The 24,498-nt window shown below is 52.3% G+C and overlaps 9 protein-coding genes across 9 annotated transcripts; 3 read left to right on the forward strand and 6 right to left on the reverse strand.

Annotated features, from left to right (window-relative positions):
* Positions 1-1,774: 1,774 nt before the first annotated feature.
* K460DRAFT_416078 (uncharacterized protein) lies at positions 1,775-3,440 on the forward strand. The gene is made up of 2 exons (XM_040937772.1): positions 1,775-1,882; positions 1,981-3,440. Exons 1-2 carry the CDS (start codon positions 1,850-1,852, stop codon positions 2,995-2,997), a joined length of 1,050 nt encoding a protein of 349 aa, XP_040787260.1. The 5' UTR covers positions 1,775-1,849; the 3' UTR covers positions 2,998-3,440.
* On the reverse strand, positions 3,129-4,694 carry K460DRAFT_96833 (uncharacterized protein). Its single transcript, XM_040938843.1, has 2 exons — positions 3,974-4,694; positions 3,129-3,916 (listed from the first exon to the last, which is right to left on the reverse strand). The coding sequence occupies exons 1-2, from the start codon at positions 4,275-4,277 to the stop codon at positions 3,261-3,263; spliced, it is 960 nt and encodes a 319-aa protein (XP_040787261.1). The 5' UTR covers positions 4,278-4,694; the 3' UTR covers positions 3,129-3,260.
* A 71-nt stretch (positions 4,695-4,765) lies between these two features.
* K460DRAFT_365647 (NADH-ubiquinone oxidoreductase 20.8 kDa subunit) lies at positions 4,766-5,458 on the reverse strand. Its single transcript, XM_040933217.1, has 4 exons — positions 5,409-5,458; positions 5,128-5,355; positions 4,941-5,073; positions 4,766-4,891 (listed from the first exon to the last, which is right to left on the reverse strand). Exons 1-4 carry the CDS (start codon positions 5,426-5,428, stop codon positions 4,808-4,810), a joined length of 465 nt encoding a protein of 154 aa, XP_040787262.1. The 5' UTR covers positions 5,429-5,458; the 3' UTR covers positions 4,766-4,807.
* Positions 5,459-5,852: 394 nt separating this feature from the next.
* On the forward strand, positions 5,853-7,238 carry K460DRAFT_404982 (uncharacterized protein; the record flags this gene model as incomplete). The annotated part of the gene is made up of 3 exons (XM_040936785.1): positions 5,853-6,366; positions 6,413-7,071; positions 7,125-7,238. 3 exons carry the CDS (start codon positions 5,853-5,855, stop codon positions 7,236-7,238), a joined length of 1,287 nt encoding a protein of 428 aa, XP_040787263.1.
* A 1,714-nt stretch (positions 7,239-8,952) lies between these two features.
* On the forward strand, positions 8,953-11,636 carry K460DRAFT_336345 (glycoside hydrolase family 55 protein; the record flags this gene model as incomplete). Its single annotated transcript, XM_040930972.1, has 3 exons — positions 8,953-9,486; positions 9,533-11,070; positions 11,135-11,636. Exons 1-3 carry the CDS (start codon positions 8,980-8,982, stop codon positions 11,634-11,636), a joined length of 2,547 nt encoding a protein of 848 aa, XP_040787264.1. The 5' UTR covers positions 8,953-8,979.
* A 124-nt stretch (positions 11,637-11,760) lies between these two features.
* Positions 11,761-15,658, reverse strand: K460DRAFT_365649 (ARM repeat-containing protein). Its single transcript, XM_040933218.1, has 3 exons — positions 14,978-15,658; positions 13,230-14,914; positions 11,761-13,180 (listed from the first exon to the last, which is right to left on the reverse strand). The coding sequence occupies exons 1-3, from the start codon at positions 15,300-15,302 to the stop codon at positions 11,981-11,983; spliced, it is 3,210 nt and encodes a 1,069-aa protein (XP_040787265.1). The 5' UTR covers positions 15,303-15,658; the 3' UTR covers positions 11,761-11,980.
* Positions 15,659-15,970: 312 nt separating this feature from the next.
* K460DRAFT_96958 (uncharacterized protein) lies at positions 15,971-18,879 on the reverse strand. Its single transcript, XM_040938844.1, has 4 exons — positions 18,773-18,879; positions 17,785-18,640; positions 16,556-17,720; positions 15,971-16,505 (listed from the first exon to the last, which is right to left on the reverse strand). Exons 2-4 carry the CDS (start codon positions 18,592-18,594, stop codon positions 16,108-16,110), a joined length of 2,373 nt encoding a protein of 790 aa, XP_040787266.1. The 5' UTR covers positions 18,595-18,640; positions 18,773-18,879; the 3' UTR covers positions 15,971-16,107.
* A 1,082-nt stretch (positions 18,880-19,961) lies between these two features.
* On the reverse strand, positions 19,962-20,564 carry K460DRAFT_251841 (cyclin-domain-containing protein; the record flags this gene model as incomplete). Its single annotated transcript, XM_040927391.1, has 2 exons — positions 19,962-20,334; positions 20,389-20,564. Coding segments are annotated over 2 exons (549 nt in total), but the record flags the coding sequence as incomplete, so codon positions are not given.
* Positions 20,565-22,071: 1,507 nt separating this feature from the next.
* K460DRAFT_376345 (uncharacterized protein) lies at positions 22,072-23,300 on the reverse strand (the record flags this gene model as incomplete). Its single annotated transcript, XM_040934870.1, has 2 exons — positions 22,072-22,189; positions 22,240-23,300. 2 exons carry the CDS (start codon positions 23,298-23,300, stop codon positions 22,072-22,074), a joined length of 1,179 nt encoding a protein of 392 aa, XP_040787268.1.
* Between the last annotated feature and the right edge of the window lie 1,198 nt (positions 23,301-24,498).

The raw sequence follows: 24,498 nt of genomic DNA on the forward strand, positions 1-24,498 counted from the left end.
GACATCTTGCACATCAGTCGTTCCCGACGACGGCTTCATTTCAGTCGCCGCGATGACTCGATTTTTCCTCATCCCATCATGCCACATTATTCATTGGAGGCGCTTCTGCACGTCAAGAGCCTCGACCCTTCGTAGCGAGCGGCTCATCTGCAACCTTAGGGTTGCTTAGCGCTAAGCTTTCGCGCCAAGCATCAGTCTTTATTGCGTGGATGCACTTTCTATGTTGGATAGGAGCTGCCGGTGCGGGTACCGGCTCGCTGGCTTGTAGGGTTAGCAACGGGCCTCAATTAGTGCTTAGCAGAAATGATCAATCCCCAGGCAGTTGAACCGACGTCTCCACCGCTGTGTAACTGCCTGGCGCAGCAGCCTGCTGATAAGCTGGGTTTCCGAAGGAAATAGCATTCCGAGATGCTGCAGCATGGATAGGACATCACCCAACTCCAAATACCGCGGGTATATGCTGTCGTGGCAGTTTGCGGGTGCAGGCATTGCGGGTTGGACTGGGATGGATGGGCCCGCGGCATTTGATCAAGTATAGATACCTCGAGGTACTATCACTGGCGGCCGCGGAGGCTGAGCCTGGGTTCATGCAAGGTCGGGAGATATCTCGCCTCTCCTTTTCCGATATTGACGACTAGCATGACAGGTTGGAGCTTACGGGTTGATGGCGATTCGCCCAAGGAAGCTATGTGCTGAACAAATCACTAGCATCAGAGTTGTAATGGCTTGAGATAAGGTTATCTGCTCGCCGTTGAGATTTGATCAGAACCTTATCATACATTCGAGATGCTTAGTCGCATTTGGTATGTATGTATAGCGAGTGCAAGCAATAAATTGCTTTCGGAAGAGGAGCAGAAGACAAATGCGACATTTCCTTCTGTCTTCATATTTCAAGATAGTCTAAGCTCGACCAGTGCTACAATCTTGTAAAGAATGGCACTCTGGAGTCTTCGTATGAAGTACTAGAATAGAAATGCATGGGAATCTAGATCTTCCTATAGACCATGCATCGTCTACTCTGTACTCTTCGATCCCTAGATTTCAATCATCTTTGCGCCTTGACGATGCGTCCTCCATAGCCCGTGTACCTCTCATGATCATATTGTAGGGACTGCTATTTATAACATAGTTAGTAGGGCGGATCGCCCTAGGTGACTTTTACATAGCGTTATGCACATCCCATATTACCAAAACCCAACACTTTCCCTGATGCCCGCTCCAGAGCTCGGACAGACCCCTAGGAGATTGAAACAGGGGCCGTTCGTACGAACAGGTTCTACTGCATTATCAGCTGAGAAATATATGTATACGTCAAACCAGCTTCAGGGAAGCATAGATGTTTTTGTGTTTCGTCAGTTCTCTTTTGGCAAAGGGGTTGACGAGCTCTCCATGTGAGAATGTAAGAGAAATGATTCAGGGCTTAGTGACGGCGTTCATAGCGTGTGTTGTGATTGTAGGGATTCTACAACCATGGAGGATTTTGCATGTTTAAAAAGAAAAGTGACGACTTGGAGTCGCTTGGGATGGAGAGCGGCTTCCGCCTCCATGGACTTTTTGTTGCTGGACCTATATTCGTTACACGATTCAGAAGAGAGTAGATATATATCGTAAACAGTCCATACGTCCTTACAGTTCAAAGTATGGTAACAAGTGATCGAGTAGACAAACCTTGGAGGATGATCGCCAGCGGCGACCGCCTTACTGCTTTAGGGTGAACCGAGGTGGGGCCAACAGGTAGCCTCATGTTGACTTAAACACCAAACAACGCGTCTATTGCTGCAAAGACCCACCAATAATCGCAATCTGTACTCAAACTTAGTGACCGCAGGTATCTGCCAGCCGAACCAAGATGCTGTCGCTACCTATGATTGCACCGCGACCGGTATGTTTGCCTTGCTCAAGTTCTACACATACCTATATACAACACGAGCTCTCCCATAAACTTAGTGTACCAAAACCCGATACTTACAATCGCTCCAGGACGCCTCCCTCTGGCCCTCCCACCGCGCAAACCACAGCTACATCGACGACAGAAGCTCACAGTCACCCCCTAACGCCAACTCGCACAACCAACGCCGACCAACCTCCCACCATGGCCCGCGCCATACTTCCGCCCTCCTCGCAGCCCTCACAAACGACGAGAACACAATCGAACAACGCAAGCAAAACGTCCGCCGTTTCGGCGCTGGCTGGCTCCGCCCACCGGGTGTTGCCAAAACCCTGCAGGCGATGAAGGACGAGGAACTAGAGAAGGAGGAACAGGACATGATGCAGCGGAGGGAGCAAGTGATGATGGATCTAGCAGCCGCGCAGCAAGATGCTGCGAATGAAGAACAGCGAGAACAGGGAGACCAAATGGAAGGCCAAGAAGAGGAAGAACGAGATCTAGACGAAGAAGTGCCCGAAGCGTCGGCCTCTGAGTCTGCTTCTGACTCGTCCGACGACCCTGGCAGCGATGACGAGGGCCAGGATACTACCGTGCCGTTCAACGAAGACTCTTTTATCGAAGGGAGTATGCTGGAAGCGGAGGTGAGCCACATGCTGGAGATGGAGGAAGCGGAAATGGCGGGCGTTCTGCAAGACGAGCGCGATCTAGACGACGATGTGCCTGAGGCGGGGAGCTACGAGCATACCGACTCTGAACTCGAAGACTCCAGCGATATCGATCGCAGCCACCTACCCACACCGCATCTCAATTCAGCTCGGTCGAGACGGTCGATGAGAAGAGAAAGTGGGAGACGGAGCTCGGGACGCAGGAGCTCTGGGCTTCCGAGTGGTATCGTGGCTACCGGCGCTGGTGCAGGCCCTGTAGCTAGTAGACTTAGTCTTGGGGTGGACCTGGGCCGGGGGAGGAGTAGCTTCGGGATGGATGGCAGCAGTTCATTTATGGAGAGCAGCTCGTTTCTCAGGAGCTCACCTGCTGGCGCTGCGGCTGCAGTGCGAGGAACTCTTCGAGACCGCTTCTTAGGTGCTGTGAGGGGTGGAAGGAGGGATTAGGCTGTTGCTATTGACGACATGATTGATATCCACGAGACACGACTTATGAAGTTACGAGCTATGATGGGAAGGTATTAGTAGCATTAGGAGGTTTTTGAAGAACTGGTTTATTATCAATAGCTGGTAATAATGCTAACATTCTTCGCACTCGCTGTCCAGCCTGTTGCGATCGCTCGCCACACTCTCCTCTTCTCATGCAAAGCATCGAGGGCCTACCCCATTCACACTCTCTTCCCCCTTATCACTATTACCCCACCGTCTTCTTAATCCAATAATTCCCACATCGCCCGCCCCAAGAACGCCGCCGCATCCCCATAAACATCTGCCCAGACCTTACGACCCCTCCTCCCCAACGCCAATGCCACTCCTACACTCCTGATCCAACGTTCAAGCTGCCCCACGCCCACCTCGAGGAAAAAGACTTCCAGCCGCGCTTCGACAGTACACGTGAAATCTACGCTCTCGACGGCGTCGCATCCATCGACCAAGCCACGAAGCTGTTGTAGGCGCTCGCTCCATTCCCTATCAGACACTGCGGTCATGAGAATGAGACTGCGGTAGATGCTATATAGCGTCGGAGTCGAGAGACGATGCAGCGTCACGAGGACATTATACATATCCACGGCGCCGCCCACCACACGCATACTACTAAGCAGCTTTTTCGCTAGTGAGCGGCGTGCTTCTGTAGTGCTGCCACATTTCTTGTCTGACTCGGCGACTAGGACGCTTGAGCACGGTCGTCCGGTGCCGATGGGAGCGTGTTTAGAGAATGCTTCAGGCGGAGGAGGGGTGGTGGGTGTCCTTCTGAAGAGCTGGAGGTGTATGAGGCATGTGATGGTGCGGAGATCTTCGAGGGGAGGGGAGAATATGAGTTGGTTTGCAAGGAGCTCGTCTGGCATGGTGCAGGAGAGCAGATACACTGACGATATCAGGTTAGTTCTACATATTAGTGAATAGAGGGTGGTGGTAGTAGTACTTAGGTCGGCGTTGTTCCACTGGATGGGCGCGTTGAAGGTATCTGTTGTAGGCGAAGTAGGTGCTGTTGAGACGATGCTGAGGGTGGATACGCTTGACTGAGGGCTCCAGGTTGGGAATGCTTGGACGGCATCGAGGATAGGGACTGCGACGTTATCTAGTCTACTTGCTGTCTTTTTGTAGGGATCCTTAACGAGAGTAGCATCATTACCAACCTTGAAGTCGGCGAAGTTCTTCTCGCCACTCATGGTTGGCTCGATGTTTTCATCGCTGAAGGGATTCAGTGACGGTATCGTAGCGCTCATGGTGATGGTAAAGTGGCCTTGGTGCTAGGAAGACGCTCGTAGTGACCGTAAGCTCTCTGTGGAGAACGCCAAAGGCTCCAAACCTGTCCCAGCACTAGACCTACAAGCAGGACTGGTAATGAACTGAGTGATAAAGAGGGAGGGGTAGTAGGGCAAATGCGAAGAATGTGAGTAATAAGGATGGCCAAAAGAATGAAGTTGTAGTGAGTGATATGCGCGCTTGAAGCGTGCAGTGATGGTGTGCAAGTAGTGAAGCGGTACGAGTGCCTGCAAATTCACCGCACGCTGTCGACGAAGTCGGAAAACTACACAATGCGCAGCTATGCGGAAGCAAAAGAGATGGCGTTGTGGCACGCTCTAAGAGCGTGACAGCGCTTGGATCGTTGTTGGTCATCTGCTTGGTGTAATTGTTAGTACAGCAAACCGGCAGTTTGGTCACAATTTGCAACAAGGTTTGCTGCATATGAGACAGTCGGACTTTTGAATTAGAGTCGTTGATTTTCCTGTCCCTGGTGATATATGTACAAAGCTCAATGAGTAGCAAAGATGTTGCGTGCTCGCAAATGGACGGGCGTCTCGCCCTTGGGCGCCTCTGGTATCGTCTTCTCCAATTTCTGGCATGTGTAAGCGACAAGAGCGATCAAAGCCACATTGAATACATACCAGCTTCTCAAATACGCACTTGTTCAACCTCCGCTCTTCTGACCGGCAGTTCCATAGCTGCTGATTGTGGTTCTCCAGGCATTGCCAGTGAGTGCGGAACTCAGCCAGACAGTTCTCGTTGATATCCTTGATACTGCCATGTCCGTCAGCTTTCTTTCTTTCAACTTGTTGACCCGGGGGCTCCTACACGCTGGCTGCGCATCTGGTGACCTTGCGACCCTCTTGCATGCAGTCGAATTCACCCCGGCCGTTCGCCTCGGTCTTGCACATCATGTAGTCATCGTTGAAGGCCTTGCACCGCGCACCGATGAAGAAGGAGGCGCTGAGGAGAGGGGCAGAACTGGCGCCGAGTTCTTTGACCTTGGGGATGTCATCGGGTAGCGGAGTGGTGTCGATGAGGGCCTGCTGGTTGAACCTGGGGTCAATTAGCCTCGGGAAGCCAGTAAAAGTGGCTAGAAAAAGGACTACCTGGGCTGACGCGACGACATGGTGAGTTTGAAGTGCTAATGGCGGGCAGGGTGCTCCCAAAGTGACCTGGACTGGAACTGGAGATGGAGCTGTTGGTCGCGGAAGTCGCAGGTCTTGGCTCGTCAGTCAAATTGACAGGGATTGCGATTGGCGGTGCCTGAAAGCTTTGGTAGACAATCGACAAGCGACACGGCCCGCCAGCAAGAACAACAAGCTCCTCATTGTCTCTCTCCGCCTTGTAGCAACTCTTTGCGCCACTCTTCCAACCGTCTCAGCTGCCACTATGCACATCGATTAGACTTTGGCTGTAGCTTCCTCTCTGCCTGCCTCGCCCCGACACCGCTCCACCGCGTGCCCAGCGCGTCGTCTAGAAAAACAAACAGCTGAAGCCACAACTATCGCTTCCCGCCTACACGTCTACATACTCGTGGAAACTCAGTCAACATGTCTTTCAGCTTCGGCAACTTGGGTAGCGCCCCTGGAGGGGCAGAGAAAAAGACGGGCACACTGTTCGGAAGCACGACAGCACCACCTGGAGGTCTTTTTGGTCAATCCCAGCAACCGCAGCAGCAACAACAACAGACCAATGCATCGCAACCTAGCCTCTTCGGCTCTCAAGCCGCACCCCAGAGCAATAGCCTGTTCGCTTCCACGCAGCAACAACAGCCCGGCGGCTCAAGTTTGTTTGGCCAGCCACAGCAGCAGCAGCAGCAAAATAATGCAGGCGCAAGTCTCTTTGGTCAGCAACAACAGCAGCAGCAGCCACAGCAACAACAACAACAACAACAACAGCAGCAACAGCCGAACCTGGGCAACAGTCTGTTTGGAGCCTCGCTACAGCCAGCACCAGCGCTCAATCAGGTCCAAGCGCAACACATTCAACAGCAGCGTGAGGGGCTTCCGCAATTACGCCAGTCATCTGCACAGCCTTTCGCCGGCTCGTCAATCAACGGTCACAGTATGTACAATGAGAAATACTACATCAAAATGCTAACTCGAGATAGGGGAGAAGTCGGTCGTAGAACAGATACGGACGCTGAATAACAAATGGGATCCAGCGAACCCCGAATGCGTTTTCACGCACTACTTCTACAACGCCGTCAAGCCTGAAGAAGCGCCCTTCTATGGCCCCTCACAGGGCGAAGACGAGAGAAAATGGGAGGAGGCTTTGTCTAAAAAGCCTAGTCCAGGTGCCATCCCTGTCCTAGCTCGCGGTTTCGAACAAGTCGGAGAGCGCATACGGCAACAAGCGGCCGCTGTCACGGCGTTACGAACCCGCCTACATGAGATCAACAACAGTCTTGCACTCCTGAAAGACACACACGAGCTGAACGTTGCATCGCGCATCACCGAGGCGAAGCGGAAGCATATTGTCTTCACACAGCGGACGTTGGCTCTTGCAACCAAAGTGCAAATCCTGAGGAATCGAGGATACGTCATGGACCAGCAGGAAGAAGATCTGAAGAAGAAGCTCTTTGAGCTGGAGAAGAAAACCTTCGATCCTGTGCTAGGTGGACGGCAAGAAGAGATCTGGGCGCGCATGTCTGGCGTGCGGGAGCGAGCGAGGATACTACAAGAAGAGACGGAGAAGTTGGGCAAGACGATTGAGAATCAACAGAATGGCGAGCTTCTCACTGGGGAAGATCAAAAGGCGTTGGAGAAGGTATGACCTGCTTTTTCGAAACAAGTGATTACAATGCTAATAAAGTATCCCAGCTGTTGAAGGACTATGACAGGCAGCTCGAGCACCTCAAGAAGTGGGTAGACGACACGAAAGAGGAATACGACGAATGGGAGGCATTGAAGCAGACGAGGCCTGCGAAGCGATGAGAGGTCGATGTAGTAGCACGTCGGCATGTACGATTTATCAGAGAAAGCCAGGCGTTTTGGGATACCAAGTGGCGAATGCATAGCAAGTAATATTAGTTCAAGCATGGTTCAAGATGGCTTGCCACCATCTGTCCGCCTCCCATTCTATAGTTTGACTTTCTTCTTTACTGTAGTCTCCTCAGACCTCACCAAATTCACAAGTGCTCTGCGGTGACATGTCTGAACTATTGATTGTATCTGAGACTAATTGCACAAGGCTTTACCGAATCCATGATGTTACATGCGCTGCTTTTGCTAACTGCACGCCTATGATATAGAGCCTTGTCCTCCGATCGCATAAACGCCGTTGAATGTGGAGATGTATGATACAATCGAAAGTGATTCCGCTATTGGCGCAACGGCTCAATCACTCATCATTTTCGGTACTTTGAGTCGCCGTCTAAAAGAGCTGGGAAACGTAATCGACGAGGTGCGGCGCTGTAGCATCATATATCAGCGACCATTCCATAGATGTATTTGATGTCTCGGCAGCTTACAAAAGTAAAGGAGAACAGCGCTCGCGGCCGTCCACTTGATGTCCAGTATGGTCTGCGCCTCGGCGGCTTCGAGCTCCTTCTTTGAGGGTTGCGGTGGTGCTGGGGAAGGTGTTAGCTCTGTGGTCTGGGGCGTGTCGTTGGAGATTTAAACCTACCTCCGAACATTGTGTCTGTGAGAGGAAGGTAAAGTAAAGCGGGATGTAAGGGCGTATTAGAAGCTGAGTATGTTTTGGGCGTGGACGTGGCAGCTTGAAGATGACGTTCACGTAAAAGTTTCGAGCAGATATCGGAGCTTCACGCGATGTTTTGCCGATGGGGGACTTTGGCCTCACCCGCGACGCACGTACAAAGTGATTTGGGTATCATCACGCGGATCCTACGAGAGTCTCTGCTCAGCATACTGGGATTTGCATAACTCCATTCACGCTTGATCTTCTCCCAAAACGGATGGTCCTCGAACCCGAAGATCGCGAACTTTATCCCCCCTGAAATACCCCTGCTCACCTCACCACCTCATAACCACAAAGGCGCCCCTGCGTACACAGTCACACTATGATGATCACCGTACCATGGCACGCGGCTGGCGGGGGAGCTGTAAGTTGATTATAATATCCCTGAAAACATGGGGAGCCGTTCACCACGTCACGACGCATAAGGCTGAAGAGTCTCACTCGAGGTCGCCGCGTGGCCGCATCACCAGTCCACAGAGTAAGGCAGCTTCGTTATCCTCGCATCATGTAGACACTGCGACTCCACGAATAAGAACAATCGGACCTAGTACATGTGTTTCAGACCGTCCAAATGGCGGGAGGGACATGCAAGCCACGCCTCGGTGCTTAAAGCTGACACCTTCATACAACTTCCTAATTCGGCGCTGAAGGGTCGGATGATTGGCTCAATACGTGAAATATGCTTGATCGTCCACATGCGGACCGTACGGCTGATTGTTATGACAGGGCGCCGACTTAGGTCAGCTACAGGTCAATTTACTCTGGTTCAAGGGTGGTTGATTTAACTATCACTGCATGCCCGGAAGCCGGGTCACTTTCGGTGCTTTTATCTTTCCAAGTTCGTTTCCTGTCGCTCATTAACGAGTCATCGTCGACACGATGTTGCTTCTTTCAACGGTTGTTTTGGGGTTGTCGACTTGCGTCCTCGCGCTGAACCCTCGTTATGATGGCGGGTATGGGTACGGGAGGGCTCCAATGGAAAGCGTGAGCGATATAAAGTCCAAGTCGAAGAGCATAGACTCCGTCCACACGCCACTTCCAGCGGATTCGACACCAACGCTTGTTTATGGCGACTCATCGACTGGTCGCCCTACGTATACTCCTAGGCCCACTCATGCCCACAATGCTTCTGAGATTTTCTATCCAACTGGAACAGGACATTATACCTCTGTGAAACCCAGTCCAACTGGGCCATCTAATTCTTCCTGCGCTCCGTACTGGCTTGAAAACATCAAACATCAAGGTCTCGCATCTTTCAACGCAGATCCGGCCTCGTATCAGGTGTTCAGGAATGTGAAGGATTTCGGCGCAAAGGGTGATGGAGTCACGGATGACACTGCAGCCATTCAGCGGGCTATCACGGAAGGTAATAGATGTAGGCCAGGCTTCTGCGAAAGTTCGACGACTACACCGGCTGTCGTGTACTTCCCTGGTGGCACGTACTTGATCTCCGCTAGTATTATGGATTATTACTATACTCAGGTATATTGAGTCTATTACACGGTATTATTACGACTAACGAAAACAGATTATTGGGAACCCAAACTGTCTTCCAACCATCTTGGCTGCATCCAACTTCACTGGCGGCCTAGGCTTGATCGATGGCTCTCCGTACCAGGGATCCGGTCCACGCGTTGGTAAGACGGGCTATGGACCTACAAACACTTTCTTCAGGCAGATCCGTAACCTCGTCCTTGATATGACTCAACTCCCTGCCAACTTTTCTGCCACCGGTATCCACTGGCCCACGGCGCAGACGACCAGCCTGCAGAATATTGTGTTCAACATGAATGCTGCTAATGGAACGTTACACCAAGGTCTCTTCATTGAGGAGGGCTCTGGAGGCTTCATGACTGATTTGGTCTTCAATGGTGGTAATTATGGGTTTAATGTTGGCAATCAACAATTCACGACCCGCAATCTTACATTCAACAACGTCAATACAGCCATCAATCAGTTGTGGGATTGGGGATGGACTTACAAGAGTGTTTCGATCAACAATTGCCGCGTTGGTCTGAACATCTCTGCTGGCGGTCCTTCAGCTGTCAATGTTGGCTCCATTGTGTTGTTGGACAGCGAGATCAACAATACACCTATTGGTATCGTTACCTCTAGGACCGACGATTCTGAGCCTGATAGTGCTGGAAGTCTGTATTTGGAGAACGTTAAGCTGAACAACGTTGGAGCTGCTGTAGTCGGACAGGAGGGTATATATCTGGAAGGATCCTTCGGCCCCTCGGTCATCAGCGCTTGGGCTGACGGCCACCGATACCTCCCTCATGGCCCAATTGAGGAGCGAGGCCCGATCACTCCTAGTAAGCGACCAATCGAGCTACTCGATGCCCAAGGAAAGTACTACGAGCGATCCAAGCCGCAGTACGGCTCCGTCCCATTATCACAGGTTCTCAGTGCTCGAGACCTCGGTGCTACGGGAGACGGCGAGACTGACGACACAGACGCACTGAATGCTGCGATCTTGAATGCTAAAAAGGAGGGCAAAATCCTCTTCCTCGATGCGGGTTTCTACAAAGTTACCGGTACCATCTACGTTCCCCCCGGCTCCAAGATCGTCGGCGAGGCTCTCGCCTCAGTAATCCTCTCAGCTGGCGAATACTTCAACGACATCGACGCCCCCCAAGTCGTTGTGAAGATCGCACTACCCGGTGAGCAGGGCACAGTTGAGCTATCAGACCTTTTCGTCAGCACACAAGGACAACAAAAAGGAGCCATTCTCATTGAGTATAACCTTGCATCCTACGGCGCAGAACCGGCTGGCTTATGGGATGTACACACCCGCATTGGAGGCTTCACGGGCTCTAACCTGCAGACTGCGCAGTGCGAGAAGACGCCTAATGCCAACATCACAGAAGGAAATCTCGTCGAGGAGTGCATTGCTGCGTACATGGCAATTCACGTCACCAAGTTTGGAACAGGATTGTACATGGAGAATAACTGGTTGTGGACCGCAGACCACGACCTGGACGATGCAACGAACAACAACACACAAATCACCATCTATGCTGGTAGGGGTCTGTACATCGAGAGTCAGCGAGGCGTTTTATGGTTGTAAGTGTTCATCTCCTCTTCAAGACACGCTTTTCGACCTTTACTAAAGAAGAGAAAAAAACAGATACGGCACAGCCGTCGAACACCACGTAAAATACGAGTACCAATTCGTCGACACGCGCTCCATAGTCATGGGCCAAATCCAAACCGAAACAGCATACTACCAGCCTAACCCAGACGCCACCATCCCCTTCCCTGAGAACCCCGCTTTAAATGACCCAGTCTTCACGCCTAGTGCTAATTCATCCGTAAACGCAGCGTCAGGCTGGGGTCTCCGTATCGTGCGCTCGAACAACATTCTCGGCTATGGCGTTGGCTTGTATTCGTTCTTCGATAACTACTCGACGAATTGCTCGCAAATTGGTGCTGGAGCGCGTTGTCAGACGCGTATTTTGTCTATTGAGGGTGATAGGCATTCGTATGATGTCGTGCTGTATAATTTGAATACCGTTGGTGCGACGGAGATGATCACGAGAGATGGCGTTGATTTGGCGAGTAATGTGGATAATAACTCGACGTTTGTGGATACTATTAATGTCTTTAGGATCGGGAGCTTTGGCCTCTGAGCTGGGTACGTTGGATGACGATGTTGGGTTGAGTTGGAAGTCCCTCAACGCTTCATGTATATAATTCAGTTTCGTTGTTCTTTCCCCCGTAGCAGCAGAGTAGGAGAGTAATTAGGAAGATTGTGCCAAGTTTTGTGAGATACTTGTAGAATTTATGGAAGTAAACTACAAACTTCCATCTAACAGTACATTCTTCATACCAAACCAAAAAGATAGTGTGACTTCCCCCTCATATCGTAAAGATGTTATAAATTCGTAACCTTCTACTGTACATCATACATACCAAAGAAATGAGGAACCGTGCATCGGCTTTCGCCATGCATCCATACATTGAAACGTGGTGCTCAACCCCTCTCTTGTCTCCACCCCCCATGCAATCCACCAAACCTCCCGCCCATGCCCGCTAGGCCGCCCATACCGCTTTCTGCACCCCCGAAGCCTTGTGCTGGATTGCCATAACCGCCTCTTCCTTGGTCACCGCCAAACTTTGCAAACTGTTCAATTGACGTCTTCGCCCTCTCCCTGATATCCAAATCCATATCGCGTCCCAGTAGTTTCGCACCGTCTTCATAACCCAGTTGCCTCAGAGTCTGTATCCTTTCGCGGGTAGCAGGTTCATCTGTATGATCTTCTACCCACACAAGGTTGTGGATCACCCAGGCGCACGCTACTCGAATTTCGCGGCGCGGGTGCACGAAGAGTGGAAGGACATGTTGCATGAGTGCGGTTTGGGAGATGAGGAGAGAGCGGTGAGCGGGACGGCCGTTGGCGAGGTGCACAAGGATGAAGACTGTGGCCAAGATGAGTTCGGTGGCGGGGTAAAGGGACCAATTCGGTTGTTGGCTTGGGGTTGGTGTGGAGGAGGGGAAGGATAGTCGTTGGTTGGAGTTCGGCCAGAAGCTTGTTGTACCAGGACTGGGCTGGGTTTGTGCCGTTGATGTTGACGAGGATATGTTCTTAGGACGGACTTTCGCGTCTAGAATTTCGAAGAAACGGCTATGCCCGAAGGTTTTGAGCAAATGGTCAATCATCTCGCCCGAGGCCTTGTCTTCTGATACAAAATTTCGGATAAAGTCCAGAGCCTGCTCTTGGATGCGTATGTCATCGCGTTCGCCGTTGAGTCTCGTGTCCTGCTCATCGTTTTTGATTTGCTGTAGACGATCTCGGATATTCGTGGCGCTGGTGTATCTAGATCCTGGGCGCTGATGCCGGCGCAACGAAGGTATGCTTTCGGTCATGGCGTCTTCATCTTCTTCGGACGAAAGTTCGTCATCGACATCCATGTGAGGCTCATCAACCGCATTCAGAATGTCGACTTGCTCGCCTGCTGCATTTGGAGTAGCCATGGTAGGTTTACTCGGCTCACCGTTCAGCACTTGCACAAGCCAACCTACACCCAGCTCTTCTAGACATTGCATTTTCATCATCTGTGGTAAGCCAAGACATAGGTGCTTCAAAGCCCAGAGGCTCCCAAAACGGAGGTCAAAGTTGGCTGACCGGCATTGTTCGCAAAGCGTTTTGAGAACTCCAGATTCGAGGATTTCCTGGTCAAAGATTAGCTTTATAGAAGAAGGAATCGAGTATCTAACTTACAGTTCGCATAGGTGAAACTTCCAGCACTAGATTGGTGATCACCTCTGTAGCCGCAATTTGCACCTTGACGCTTGGATGCGTCAGGAGGTCGAAGACCGGCTGGGCCACGCCATGATCGATAAGACTTGTCCTGAGCACACTGACCGATCTCGATAGTGAGCGCGTGACCTTGCAGGCAGCGATAAGTACCGTGTCAGGATTTCCATCCTTTATTGTCGATGGTGCGCCTGGCTCATTGCTCTCAGTATAAGGGACCAGCGCTTCGATGATTTGCGTTGCAGCACCCATTTCGATGACAAGCTTCCTGTATCCATCCTGATCACCCGCTATCGCTGCTAGCGCCAGTAGAACGCTCTCTCGATATTTGAACGCATGCAGGACGTCTGCGCTGAGCCCAGGTCTGCCCAGCGTCGATGAGGCAGGATCAATCGTCGTATCCTTGACTTCATGTGATGACCTCGGTTGCCAAAGCGGTTTCGAAGATGTCGCGGGTATATCAAACGACTTTTTAAGAATCTGGACAAGCGTCGGGAGGATTCGAGCGTCGACAGCCGCAGATTGAAGTGGCTTGTTACCGCCGATGAGCTCCGCAAGAACAAGCGGTGACCGCTCCAATACAAAGCGCATCTCGTCTCTTGCTGTAGGACTTAGATTGTTCGCTCTCTTCGCTTGTTCTGAAGTTGGGCTTGAATCCTCAATCATCTTGACGACAAGTGGGACGATGAGATATGAGAAGTGCCTTTCTCGCGTTGTCTTTGAGGGGTCGTTCAGCGGCCATCGCTCGCCAAACTTCTTCAATAGTGCTAGTAGCCAGCAGGCTGCTAAGCGTTCTCTGCCCTCGCCCCGCCTCGCCACGTACATGAGCCATATGAATAAAGGGGATTCCGACTCGTCCGTGATGACACTTCGGCTCGAGGTCTGCTGTAATGACTCCATGCTAGGCAATCGAGTATTGCTCTCGCCAACCGCGGGGTTGTATGCACCCAGAGCCGGCCATGACTTGGTATACGGATCCGATTTGCTCGCCATTGTCTGTACCCGCGGTATCAATTTGTCCCACGTATTGGATTGCGAAGAAGAGCTATGACCGTCGTATGCTGCCGAACGCTCTTTCGGCCACCCAAAAAGCTGTTGTATTGGCTGCGAGTAGAGAAATCGTGCGGTATAGAAGTGTGAGTCCTTAATGATGGCCGAAATAGCCTCTAGTATATCAGGCATACACGCACTAGGAAGCTTATCGTGGGTCGACTGCTTCGTGTCCGGAAGAGAATCGTCGGTTGCAGCAACAGCAGCAAGCTTCTCTGCCAACAAATCGAGTATGCCGGCGTCGACCAGCAACTTCTTCTGACAATCCTCTCGACAAGTTTTCATGATGAGCCGTACCGTCGACTCTATTTGCTGATTGACTCTCGTTGTACCTGCGACCTGCGCCAGGATCTCCGCGAGACTCTCGATAACTTGCTTTGTGTATATTTGCTCGTTAACCGCGAAGGCTAGTGATGATCTCGACGATGTATCCGACATATCGACCCAAGGTTTCTCCTGCGCAACGGCGTCGACGATCTGGTTGAGCGACTTGAGGGTCGTGGTTACTAGTTTCGAAGGCGTCTCACTTGGGCGCAGCGCCTCTAGTAAAGGAGGAAGTATGTCGCCTGCGAGCAACGGAGCAATAAACGCTGGTCCACCTATATGCCGCACACATCAGCCATCAACCTCTTGTATATTGTGTCTTTGTGGTGCTCGCTCACCGTTGGCAAGACTGCCTGCGACAAGCGTGGCCTGAAACCTCAGCTCATCCTCTGTGGTCCACTCTACAAGATTTCTCCTCGTCTCACTGAAGAGTCCCGAGCCATGCCCGTTTGTGACATTTCTTCTCCTCTTCCCACCTTTCCTCGCCTCCGCCCGTAACAGGCCCGCGAGAGGTTTCACGACGCCATGTGTAACGGCCAGCTCCTTCCTCTGTTCGTGTCCAACGATTTCATTCTTCAGGTTCTGTAGCGCGGCGACTTGTGCTTCGGGTGTGCTGGGGTTGGACAACTCGTTGAGCGCGAGAGGAATCGTTGACCGGCCCATGGCGCAGGCGTGGAGGAAGCGGGTGATTGGTGATGTCTACGTGCTACAACGGGCCGGCGCCAACTACGGGTTTGTGCAATCGCATGAAAAGGGGGTCCAGCGCAGAGTGTACACACTTGCTTTTACGACTAAAGGTTCACCGGCAAACCGTAGCCTCAAATCGTTTGGGTGAGATAGTGTTAGTTTGCGGGGAGATGTCCGGAGAAACGAGTCGAGTATTACTGGTTCGATGGCGTTTAGGCAACGAGGCCCCTCTAGGGCTGGCTTTGAAGAGGTTGAACGTGACCTTCAGCTCCTAGTGTTAAATGACAAGAAGTGGTTGCAATAACTCGGTGTCAAAGCTGCACGGCAGTTTGTCGCGCTCAGACATCACCGCATCTGACGTTGGCCTTAGACTTCAATGTCGCTATCAGCATATCAGCACGTGATGTTCCAGCACCCCAAGTACCAAGAGTAGAGTACCGAACACATACATTCATAACACATAGCTACGTAAGCATTATCATAACCGACCTTTCCGTGCTCTCTTGAGCGTAACGTTACAGTCATAAAGCAAGACAAGCAACCCTTTCGCCGAGCCGTCCATCCGAAGCCGTACAGGCACCCATGGGATATACCAGCGATAAAGCCAACAGGGCGATCCTTTCCCCACCAACCTAGGACAAAAGAGAATGCATATTTCCTTGTCGTCGTAGAAAATACGCCGAAGCATCTCTACGCCGGATGCAAATGCCAAAACACCACCAGTCCATGACGCCACCTACCCCCCCTTGTTCTCTCAACTACCCAGCTCTTGTGAAAGATCTTAAGCAAAACCATAAACCCCCGTATCATTCTCCTTCACAATACCACCCTCGGTAAGAATCACTACACTCACACACGCCGCATAAGCCTCCCGAATCGCGCATGCCATACACGTTTCCTTGATATTTGCTACAATGGCGCTATGTCCTTGGTCCGCACACCATGCTCGTGCAAAGACCTCATTGTCGCTAACACCAAGCGCCTCGATTGCGAGGACGATTGTGACCTGTTCATGGGCAGTCTTAGTGTGCCCATTTGTCAGAGCTACTGCTTTATTGGCCGGAGAGGAACGCGATGAGGTAGGGCGAGCTATGCGGCCGCATTGGCGGCCCCAGTCGTCGATGTCTACGAGGCCATCGTCAATTTTGATGGCTTTGTATGCGAAGTCGTAGAAGAGAACTACATCAAGTTAGTATCAGGTGTGACATGCTACTAAAGCACCGTCTTACCGTGGGGACCTTGATGGCAGGGGAAAGCGTTGATGAAGTCGACATCGTATCGCAGCTTCATCGGCCAGCTTTCCCCTCCACATGCGAAGAAGATCGCCGCATCGAACACCAGTGGCGCACCAGGCAGGTGCCTGGTCGATGCACGTTGCTCCTTAGCAGGCACAAAACTCAATTTCTCCATTCTGATCAAGTCTGTGACATCTTCGACGTCGGGCATTGGCACATCATAGTCGTCTACGGGGTAGCTTGACTCTACAGGACCAAGAGCATTCGTTCGCTCGCCCATGGACGCAACGTCAGTTGAAGCAAGTTTGGGATCTAGAGGCTCATGCTGCTTGATCCTGACGCATTCTGTTCGCTTGAGGTCCGGAGTGTATATGCACGGTCCGATCCATCCTGCTATTTGTTTGACACCTCGCGCAGCCCCGAGTACCTTGCCGACAATGCATTGGGAAGACCAGTAAGTATTTGCTCGATACTGAAATCCTGATGCGGGCTGCATATGGGTCAGAAATTTCAGAGCATCCCCCGTGTCGCGGTCACAATCAATTAAACTGTTCATGATCAGCCATGGTAGCGTCCTTCCAGGCAAGATGATCCCAGAGAACCAAGACATTGCATCCGCAGATCGATCCTCCAGTGGTTTCTCGTTCATGTCCTGCTCTTCAAGGACGTATTCAATCTCATCCATGTTGGGCCATTTCAGTATCGCTGCAAAGAATCTTAGTGCCTCTTTCTGTCTGTTCTTACTCTTCAAGTCGAAACTAAAAGTACTTTGAGTAGGTGATATTCGCGACTTGGTGATCTCCATGTTCTCAAGCCATCGCTGTGCAACAGCCAAGTCCCAGGTGATGATAGGTGGAAGTTGCATGATGAGTTTTCGCTTGGATTTGTCGGTATGGTCCTTGGAATGAATTCGAAGATATAACTCAACAGATAGTAGTAATTGGTGAAAAAACTCCTGTTTCTTGCGCTGATCCGGCGCATCGAAGAATTTGGCCACTACCTGGTTCTTTGGAAGAGAAAAGTCTATCCATTTTGGATTGCTCAACACGGTAATGAGATCCGCAATTTGTTGGTCGATACGGATATGACGGTGATCGCCGAACCCCTCTGGGTCATCGATTAGCGTATTGTATAGATATCGATACATCTCCTCAGGATCCTGTCAAATCAAATGTTAGGCAAAGTGAACCACAAGCATCCCCCAATCGGGGCTGTAGACTGACATCTTCATTGAACCCGCTCTCTAGTTTCTGTAGACGGTCTAGAATATGCAAAAGCTTAATTTTCCGTGGCTTCGCATCGGCGGAAAACTTGGTAGGAGGGTTGCTGCTTCCAGACTTGCTAATCCAGTAATTGAGTGTCGTGGTTCCTGCACTCTTGCCGAACGCATAAGCCATGCAAGGCTGCTCCTGGGATAACCACGGGAACTGGCTGTCAGAGGCACCGGTCATGTTGAGGGACATGTCCCGGTATGCTTGCTGTTGGAATGGGGCGCGATCTGTCCTACTCTGATGCTCCGACTCCATGACGGCATAGAAACGGTCGTAGCCTGGTGGGGCATTAGGTATCACATCCCAGTAGCCTTTGAATGTAGATGCTCCAGCGCAGATCAGATCCTCCGCCTCTTGCGGCGCCAGCGCATCGTTCTGTCTATGTCCATTTGGCGGCCAGCGTCTTGAGTTACGGAAGTCTTCGAGAGGGGTAGGGTGCGAGTACGACTCAGAGCGGCGTGGGGGTGCAAAAGGGCGGTAGGAGGCCATGTTAGCCTCTCCGCCGCTGGAGGAGGGCCGTACAGGGTTTGGTTGTGAGCCATGGCGGGTGATGCGCGTGCGAGAGATTACGGGCGTTGTTCGCGGCTTTGGAACCTTCCCCAGCTGCAATTGCCCAAACCCCTCGGCGAGTTGCGGGAAAGGCTGCTCCGGAAAGGCATATGGTAGAGGGCACGGCGCCTGAGGAGCTTCCGGGACACGGACACCCCATTGACTATCGTATTGGTGTCTATTCAGATCCCAACGGCCGAATTCCGAGGTCATCTCTTCCGCATAGCAATGTTCGTTGAGGATGGAGCTACGTGGGACTCTGGTAGGCAAGTTAGCTGGAAAGTTGTAGCAAGCACTCGACCAGGATGGAGACATGGCAGAGCGAGGATAGGGGACAGGAGAAGCATAGGGAGCAATTTGGGGGGAGCTCTCGTGACATGTACTCACTCACCCTCATAATACCCTTAGTCGCGCTGGTGGTGGTAGTGGTGGTGCCGTTTGGAGGGCGAGACGCGTCTACCGCGGTTTGGAAACCAAGATCGCCTCACAGTCGCCTGGTGCTCGAGGTAGCGGCGGGCACACGACCTCTCAAATGCCGACTTTTGCAAGGTAATCGCGTTGAGAGTTGTAGTGGGGGTGGAGACGGCTATTGTGGAGGATGGACGGTTTCACGTCATGTCAGGTCGCTAAGCTGGCGGGCGGGCGTGGTTGATGGATCTCGGGCATGCCATTCATTCCCCGTGCGCCCTGATCACTGCGAGCTCCTCCGTCCTCGCTGCCGGAAGATGCTGGATCGTATGCAGAGAAGGGCCATCGAAGGGTGGAGTGCTAGCCTCACTCTTTGGGAAGCCGTACATACAACGACAAGGGTATGCTCGTGCGGCGCTTCTCATTTGTCCACGTTACTCATGACCGACGCTGTTAGCCTCTGCACCGTCTCGCCATGCTTGGAACAACATAATATCGGTTCAATGGGAGGTTTTACTTTCATGCTACTAATGCTATCTACCCAATGAGACCACCCCTCCGTCTCTTCGCGCCCTGCACCTTGCGCAGAATCCTCACGACGAAGCCCTATAACGCTCTGATGCGTTGCTCGTGCTGTTATTAGCTGCAGGGTACGTTCCCAACCGGCTGTGAGCCACAAGGAGCCGATTTGTTTGCAGGCATCCATCATGGACGCCTATCATGGACCTCATCCATGACACGAGTTCTGCAACCATGTACAAATGTACCATTCTCGGCTCGGCTACGCACCTCTCGTTGGCCTCAGCTTCCTTTGATATTGCTCGCACTCGAGTCATGTTCGCCAGCTCATCGTTCGACAGCGCGTCGTCATTCGAGCGCGCCATACAGAGGCGACCACGATGAGACCAGACGTTGAGACTTTGATAAGGCCATGAAGTACTTTGAGGTTCCTCGAGGCCTATTCGTGGTGTATAAGAGTCTCAATAGAGTATAATGCGAACGACGTGTTCTCGACGTTTGCAGGCAAGGAGAGCGAGTTTGAAGAAAACAAGCATGTTGCTGTACGAAGGCCCACTGTGCACTTATGTGCTTGATTGGTTAGTGTGTATCCCAGTAGCAGTAGGGGTTGGCGCCTTGTTTGGACTGGGTGTCGGCTCCGACTCCGGTTCTTTCTCTATAACATAGCCTGTTCCTCGTTCAACCAAGCCCTTGTAGTAATCTACGAGCACTTCGGGCTTAGGGACGATCCGCCACTCTAGTCTTCTTAGAAACTCGAGCTCTAACAGCGCCAGTTCTCGCAAACTGACGCCCCCCACTTTTGCGTAGAGACTGTTGGTCCAAAAGCTGTCGCTGAGACCTTTGGCAGCTACCGTCGCTGCCGTTATGAGGAATCGATGTACGGTAAGGCTGCTGATTGTGAAAGCAGGGTACATGGCACACAGCTTGTCGACGTAAAAGACCATGGAAAGAAGGATAGGGGGCGACAGTGTCGCATGCACGATGAGGCGAGACAGGTATTCGCGCACGGATATTCCAGGCGGAGCTCTGTCATTGATAGGTTAATATGTGCTTGGGCGATGGACATTGTAAGGAACATACCTTGAGTGGAACCTTGTGAGGGTGCCATCGCGCAGTGGATAGCCGTCGTTCAAGCGCACCAGCTCCATGAGCATATCGGAAATCAACACGCCAAGATCCTTGACGTTGCACGTCTCGTACCGCAGTGGCATGACCTTCACATTGGGCTCTTCAGGTCGCGCTCTCTTGGCGGGAGAAGCAGGCACTTGCAAGACAGTGCTGCCTTCCTTCTGCGTCGCACTCTGCTCTTCTGGGCTCTCCTTTGACAATGACCGGCGCTGGGGCTGCACATTCTGTGCGGGCGCATCAGGCTGCGGATCCACCCGCAGTTGCGGCTCTGATGGCTCCGTGACGACAGGCGCGGCGGAGGAAGGCCCCCGCGGTGTATGCGCAATTGCGGGTGCAGTCAAGGGAATCGAATCGGCCGTGTCCGTGTCCTTGTTCTTGTCGATGTTGGAGTTTGGCGGGGACTGTGGGCGATAAGTGGGGGGCAGGCCAGGCGGGGTGTACTGTGTGCCCGAGTCCACGTAGCTTCTCTTGCGACCTTGTGGTTCAGGCGCAGGCACAGGCGCAAAGGCTGGTACTGGAGAGGGTGCAGAAAATGCTGGCCTGGGCGTCTGTGGCGCGTCAAATCGTCGGGCGGCAGCGCTGCTCACGGCGAAGCGGGGAGAGTGGGCGCTGGAGGAAGCCGATGTGCGTCGCGAGGCATGATATGCGCGGCTGGAGGTGTGGCAGAAGGCTGTAGAGGGCGAGGGCGGCGCAGAGATGGTAGGAGAAGAAGTGAGCATGTCGAGGCAGCTGGGAGCCGTCTTCTATGTCCAGACTGGTGCTACGGTCGCTGAGGGAGTCGCCCACTGCAGTTGCGCGATACCATCATATCATGGCCGAAAGAGCGACGTGGAGAGAGGGAGGACAGTTGCGGGAGAGGAATCCTCCGGCGTGAGGGAGTAGTAAGAGGCGCGATGCCGCCATTCCTGGGTGAGCAAAAGCTTGGCCGGCGAGCCGAAGACAGTTTCCACCGTGGGCTGGTCGAGAGCAGCACGTTGGCGCCTTCGGTGGGGTGATTGGGTCGACAAGCACACACTACGCACCCTCTCGCAGACTCGCAGACCTCGCAGGATACATGACACATGGAAAGTCTTTCTGTGGCTCGCATCCGGATTGACGGCCGTGGCGCGAGACGGGCAAATCCCACCGCCTTTTCTCTCTCTCCAACTGTGGGACCTGGAGCCCCCACCTGGCGCCGTCATCCACCCAAGGAGAACGACACTAAGCCCTACAGCTCGGAGAGATAGATGATCATCCCGTTTCATCGAGAGCCTTGGGTTCGAAGTAGTAGCTATTGGGGACTAGCTAACGTGACTGACGACCTTCACGATACGCTATCGCCATCTTCCTTTCAAACACCACGAGAGATTGATTCACTGGCAGGCTAAACGCCACTTGCCGTACTTTACCGACAAGGCGGGGAGCCAGTATAGACAATCGCACGAATTCCGCTTGCTTGTATGGAGAATCACACTAATATGTATAATGAATCTAACGCCTTTCCTGGCTCTCATCTGGCGAGACGGTGGTATCTCGCGATCAAATCAAAACTTAGAACAGTGAGCACTCTTTCCTCACACATCATAAACACAGAGTTCAACGAGGTCAGCTTCATTCGCCGCACCTGGCCGATCAAATATAAACACAAGCATCCCCTCACTTCCTTTGTCCAGGCGCTTCCAGTTCTGCCGTAAACCTTTGTTGTCCCGGCTCGGGCGTATGCATCTCAGCTACCCGGTGTTGTTGCGCATGTGCCGCTTTGATCTCGTCCATCCTACCAACCCATTAGCGCAGATCCACTCAAGAGAAGACTATTTGACTTACTGCTGCTGCGACATGGTACTCATCATACTCAAATGACCACTCTGCTGCCCTGGACTCGCCCATCCGCTCGGGTACTGCTCTGTGGCATTATGCTGTCCATACATTGGCGGCGAGTTCATGCCGTACTCTGCCTGACCCGGCGCCATTCCTGATAAATATGGACTCGGTTGCGCGGGGTACTCTGCTTGGTGTCCAAACTGTTGTCCCATCTCAGGTCCTCCTCCTGGAGTCGTTGATGTCCTCATGGTAGCATCTTGCCGCTTGAGTACTTCCTTCAGCGACTTTGAGCGGCCAACATAGAAGAATAGCGCCGCACATATGACCAAAAATGCAACTGCACCAACGACTATACCGGCGATGACGCCGCCTGATAGTTTATGAGAGCCGCCGCTGCTTGGAGAGGATGGTGCAGATGTAGGAGCGTTTACCAGCGTAGACGTTGCTTCGTTGGGTATAGTCTCACCAGGTGCGACCTGGTAGTCTGCGCGTCTCGCTGCTCGTATCTGTGCGTCGAGCGTTTGTGTGCCGTTAGGGTTGATGGCTCCGACCATCCACTTGTCTTTACACGAGCCGGGAGCTGCGCAATAGAAGAAAATGGGTTCCGTGGAATTGATGGTCAGATTCCAATGCGTGATCTTGTCTACCGTATCAACCCATTGGGTCGTCGACCAGAATCCAGTTTTTCCTTTACCAGTATACTCATAAGGCACACACGCGCTTTCAAACTCCGCTCGCGCAACCGAATGATCCGGGGGATAGAACTCAAAAGTGACGGTGTCGCCTACGGCTACATTGCTCACCGATTGGGGGGTGAATTTGAAGCCGCCCTGTCCTGCCTGGATCAGATGAACTTTCGGTCCCTTCGATGCGGTCGACGACGGAGACGGTGCGGTCTTTAACGATGAGGCGAGCGATATCAACGCGGTCACTCTAGACGACGATTCGACAAATGTGGGCGCGGGCAATACATTTGGTGTACTTGTGATTTGTGCGGAGACGAATGAGATAACATGACTAGCAGCGAGCGTAGCTGCCAGCCTCGAGATCCATGAGCGCGCCATTGCTCTCTTCTGGGCGTACCAAGGTCCAGCTATCCAGTGTTCCAAGGTTTAGCGATTGCTTCAGATTAATAGATATTTAGTCCTGGCCTTGTCGTATGGATATCGATACTGGTAGACGACGGCTGGCAGGCGGAGAGGTAGGAAGACAACACCTAGCCAAAGGCTTGCGGGCTGACCACAAGCCTTATGCAAATGTAACCTTGCTGCGTGCACAGCTTTCCCAACGCCCTCATTTAGCCCCCATAGCCCACACTGTTGTGACCATACCAAGGCCCATGCAATAAGCAGCCTAGCTCACGTACTCCTCCAATCACTCAATCTGGTGTGCTGGGTGGCGGACCCAGAGACTGCTGAATGGATCCCCGGCTGCTTAACCTTGCTCAGTATTGCAGGTGTGCATGTGTCTCGAAAGCGGGCACCCATGATTCTGGGCTTGAGCAGAGGTCAAAGTAGCGGGGCCGTCCGTCAGCTTTCTCACTAGCAGGGCTACGATCATCGCTAAGCTGGTAAGAATAGGGAAAGGTAATAAGAATCTGACCTGTGCCACAACATCGACTGCTGACAGGTCTATTTCCGTACCACGTCTCTACGCCCGGATCTTGGAATTCATAAGTCTTCGCTTTTTGTCTGGTTCATGATGGTGATGGGAAGGAACGTTGAAACGGATTCCTAGGTAAAAAGCAAGCTTGCACTCAGCTTCCACATTGCGTCTACATCGAATTGTGGAGGTCCAAAGCTGAGCTGTTGTCCAAAGCTGAGCGCAACTCTGAACACACTATGCTTGAAGCAGGCTTAGTCTTTCACAATTGGTTACGGCAAGCGACAATCGTTGACTTGGATGGCGCATGGATGGGTGGTATAGCTTAACTCAGCACAACATGCCTTGTCCCTATAGTTCATAGGCAGTGTGCGCCACTATACTTGGTTATGTCCATTCTGTACCCTGCTTTTGTCTTGATCGCAGGCCGTGAGCAGCTGTGCCTGGACGTACCGCTGGAATAGTGCCACTGAGATAACATATCGTGAGCAGGCGAGGTGCATGCCAGTTGGTCTGACTCGGAGACTTTTGTACCAAGGCGCATGCTGTCAGTCAGTTGCTACAGAGGGATCAGTTTCTCCACCAACTGTGGCAAAGTACCTTCGCTACGATACCACCCACATTCAGCATGCGACAGGCTTGTTTGTAACCTCAATGGCA

Source organism: Cucurbitaria berberidis (assembly GCF_010015615.1).
Source record: "Cucurbitaria berberidis CBS 394.84 unplaced genomic scaffold K460scaffold_3, whole genome shotgun sequence".
Lineage (NCBI taxonomy): Eukaryota > Fungi > Ascomycota > Dothideomycetes > Pleosporales > Cucurbitariaceae > Cucurbitaria > Cucurbitaria berberidis.

What these genes read in the sequence shown, in the direction of transcription:
- K460DRAFT_416078 (XM_040937772.1), top strand. Translation starts at nt 1,850, where the DNA reads ATGCTGTCGCTACCTATGATTGCACCGCGACCG. An exon ending in CTATGATTGCACCGCGACCG is followed by an intron (nt 1,883 to 1,980) that starts GTATGTTTGCCT and finishes CAATCGCTCCAG; the next exon opens with GACGCCTCCCTCTGGCCCTC.
- K460DRAFT_96833 (XM_040938843.1), bottom strand. Translation starts at nt 4,277, where the DNA reads ATGAGCGCTACGATACCGTCACTGAATCCCTTCAGCGATGAAAACATC. An exon ending in GTGGAACAACGCCGACCTAA is followed by an intron (nt 3,917 to 3,973) that starts GTACTACTACCA and finishes TGATATCGTCAG; the next exon opens with TGTATCTGCTCTCCTGCACC.
- K460DRAFT_365647 (XM_040933217.1), bottom strand. Translation starts at nt 5,428, where the DNA reads ATGTCGTCGCGTCAGCCCAG. An exon ending in ACCAGATGCGCAGCCAGCGT is followed by an intron (nt 5,074 to 5,127) that starts GTAGGAGCCCCC and finishes CGGACATGGCAG; the next exon opens with TATCAAGGATATCAACGAGA. An exon ending in AGTGCGTATTTGAGAAGCTG is followed by an intron (nt 4,892 to 4,940) that starts GTATGTATTCAA and finishes TACACATGCCAG; the next exon opens with AAATTGGAGAAGACGATACC.
- K460DRAFT_365649 (XM_040933218.1), bottom strand. Translation starts at nt 15,302, where the DNA reads ATGGGCCGGTCAACGATTCCTCTCGCGCTCAACGAGTTGTCCAACCCC. An exon ending in CGCAGGCAGTCTTGCCAACG is followed by an intron (nt 14,915 to 14,977) that starts GTGAGCGAGCAC and finishes TGCGGCATATAG; the next exon opens with GTGGACCAGCGTTTATTGCT. An exon ending in AAGTTTCACCTATGCGAACT is followed by an intron (nt 13,181 to 13,229) that starts GTAAGTTAGATA and finishes ATCTTTGACCAG; the next exon opens with GAAATCCTCGAATCTGGAGT.
- K460DRAFT_96958 (XM_040938844.1), bottom strand. Translation starts at nt 18,594, where the DNA reads ATGACCTCGGAATTCGGCCGTTGGGATCTGAATAGACACCAATACGAT. An exon ending in AGAGCGGGTTCAATGAAGAT is followed by an intron (nt 17,721 to 17,784) that starts GTCAGTCTACAG and finishes TTGATTTGACAG; the next exon opens with GATCCTGAGGAGATGTATCG. An exon ending in CTGCCATCAAGGTCCCCACG is followed by an intron (nt 16,506 to 16,555) that starts GTAAGACGGTGC and finishes AACTTGATGTAG; the next exon opens with TTCTCTTCTACGACTTCGCA.